Genomic DNA, 3,104 nt, shown 5'->3' on the forward strand with positions numbered 1-3,104 from the left:
GGGTTTGACAGAAGGGGTGAGGTAGGTGAAGTTAAAACGTTGGTTGATCTAAATGACACAAAACATATTAGAAGCATAACCAGGCATGGAGCAACAGTAGCATTCAGTTGAAGTCATGTTTCTGCCCACCTGCTAAATTAAAGTCCAACAATTCCACTCATCTTTTAGCTCTGTTTTTAGTCTTCACCTATTCCTGAGGGAAATATCTGCTCTTTAGCAACTAAACCTCCCACTATATTCACCAGCTAGTCGCTAACTCTGCCTCTCTGACATTTGGTGTTAGAACTTTTTCACAGCTGATGGGAACGTATCAACAGTAAAGTTTTGAGTCGTAAAACCAAAACAATGAGCTAAAAGAGGCCTAAAAACTATGTGGAGTTGAGATGAACTGCATAGTCAGGTGATTATTACCAGTGGGGAACTATGAGCAACACTTTTCAAAAATACATTCATAAATTTGTTTGATACATTTAATTATTTAAAAACAACAATTATAGAAGCTTTATGTTCCTTTTACCTCCATTTTTGGTTCAGTGACAAATCGCAACAAAGTCGTATCTAGTGTTGTCTGCATGGTTGCATTTCTTTATGAATAAAATGAAAATCTGTTGTTGTTTAATTTGAAAAGTGGGCTTTTTACTGAACCATGTTTCCTAATAATTTTCCCGTGTGTAAACCAATTAGCTTAAAATTAAAGTTTTGTGGTGTCTTTGTTGTTCGTCACCAGGAATCAAAGGTCATGGTGGTGCCGTGTCCGAGTGTCCAGCCCATAGAAGAAGCCCTGGAAGACTGCACTCGCAACGTGATCCCCATCATACTGTATGCCATCAACCAGGACTCCGTAAGCACAGAGCAGGTGGCGGATCTCTGGAAGGTCAAAGAGATGCTCTCCTTTCCCATCTGTTTTGTTCGTATCCCCGACACCATGCCAGCAGCCTCCCCAGAACCCGGCCGTCGTGCGGAGAAGGAAAAAGAGAGGGAGAAGAGTGCCCTCCACAAGCAGCTTCTCTCTCTCGGCCTCCTCGGTAACCCGACAGGAAACTGCTCCTGTGGTGCCCCTACGCAGATGCCCACCCCGGGTGCCAAGCCCCAGAGCATGCTCGGCGAGTCTTTCGAACGACTGCATCGGTTGCTGGTGCCGTTTGCTCGCCAAGTGCTTCAAAACCAGCAGGTGGAGGCTGCCAACCTGCTAAATGGGCTGCATTGTCGCTGTCTAGATCTTTTCATCAACCAGGTGAGAGGACGATGCCTCCTAGCACTGTTCATGTGTATGTCTCATTGTTTTTATTGCTTCATGCTCATGTAGATAGATACTTTATTTATCCCGAGGGAAATTCAAGCATGTGACAGTTGTTACTACCACTGTAAGAAATGCTTAGTGTTAGACTGCTTTGACCCAGTATGCGCCTGAACAATCCCCAACAGACCTTTGTCCTGTCTACTTCACTTCCCTGCAGGCCTTTGACATGCAGAGGGACCTACAGATAACACCACGCAGGCTGGAGTACACTCGTGAGAAAGAGGGTGAACTCTTCATCTCCCTCATGGCCATCGCTAACCGCAAACAGGAGGAGATGAAGGAGATGATTGTGGAGACGCTCAGCAGCATGAAGGAGCAGCTGCTGGAGGATGCTGCCAACCTGGAGTTCACAGGTTAGTGAGTAAACCCCCTGAATAAATGCCACAGAGGTTTCTCTCCTGTGGGTTTTCAAGATTTTTTTATATTATTAAGGAAGCTATTGTAAAATGTTACCACGTTTCGAGTGGTTTGAGTTGGTGCACTAATAATGGAACAAAGAGTTTTAACTTGTTTTAAAAAAAGACTTAAATTAACTGATTGATCATAACAGATTCTTGATCGTTGCAATCCTTGTTGTCTTAAGAAGAAACCAAATAAAATCCAGATAAATGTTAACTTAAAGCTACAAAAACAATAGTAAGGAAATTAAATGTTTTACAGCGTGCAAACTAATGCAAATTAAATCACAAAATGATTTTTATTTTGTACATTGCCTAAACTGGGATCTTTTTTTATATCTGTGTACTTTTAATTTACTTAGCTTTTTGTTGTTTGTTATGATGTAGTATATACATACTACTAATAAATTACTAATGGACTTGCAGTGCTGTGATTTTATATGAGAGGACATATTTTCACATTATCAGTAGTTTATCATGTGCTGTGGTTTGGGATCAGTAAAGATGATTTATACATTTGTGTGATGATGTCTCTGCTGCTGTCAGACTTCTTGGAACAAGCAAATAATCTTTGCAGTGGTCATTACACACACTATTAAACTATGTTTTTTTTATTTCACATCCTTCAACTTGTGAAGCCTCTGTTTGATGGTATAATAGTTTTGTGGACTAAAAATATGTATTGTGTATATATAATTGGAAGCATAGTCCCTCCATAGTCCCCAGTTACATTCTTACAGCCTATTTTCACTGCAAGCCATGTGCATCTCCCAGAATAAGAGGACAGAAAAGAATGATTGATAGTCATATCCACATATTCCAGTACAATTTAAACTTCCTTTTCAAAGTAAAAGCACTGCAGTAATATTTAATTTAACATGACTTCACTTGTGAAAGAATTTCCGGAAGTGATCCGGCTGAAGGGCAGTATCTTTCCACTTCCTCTCTCTCTCTTTCTAGCTTTCTTTCTCTCTCTTGGGTAAACAAACTACACGTGACTGCTTTCTAGTTATTACTTCGCATTTACATTTAAACTTCATATGGCATTGTAAATTAAATGATATTTTGCTTTTTCATGGACATTATACAGGGATAATTGTATGAGGAAACAGGGCTGGCAGCAGCAGCAGCTTGCAAAATGTGATTTCACATATTTTACATAGGATTACATTACCACATGTGTGCCTTTGATTTTATTTTGCTCTTACATCTTCAACTTATTGAACAATGATTCCCTCTTTATTATTTCTCTATTAAAGAAATGTCTGACTCGTGGTACCCAGACTGCAGGCTATTGAGATAATTTTCATTTTTATCTATTCTCTCTCTCTGTCTCTGACCGAGTAGAAACAGACAAGTGACTTTCATTTTGTATGTTTTTAGGCTTTAGTCAGACTTGCAGAGAC

The 3,104-nt window shown here is 39.8% G+C and overlaps 1 protein-coding gene across 1 annotated transcript in view; it reads left to right on the forward strand.

The window, feature by feature from the left end:
- Positions 1-3,104, forward strand: part of dstyk (dual serine/threonine and tyrosine protein kinase) — a gene marked incomplete in the record, with an annotated part of 14,353 nt that overhangs the window by 6,139 nt on the left and 5,110 nt on the right. Inside the window, 2 exon segments of the mRNA XM_035661393.1 lie at positions 728-1,234; positions 1,458-1,653. Coding sequence (XP_035517286.1) covers positions 728-1,234; positions 1,458-1,653 — 703 coding nt within the window.

This window comes from Morone saxatilis, unplaced genomic scaffold (genome assembly GCF_004916995.1).
Source record: "Morone saxatilis isolate NCDOM2014 unplaced genomic scaffold, NCSU_SB_2.0 Contig18, whole genome shotgun sequence".
In the NCBI taxonomy this organism is placed as follows: domain Eukaryota; kingdom Metazoa; phylum Chordata; class Actinopteri; family Moronidae; genus Morone; species Morone saxatilis.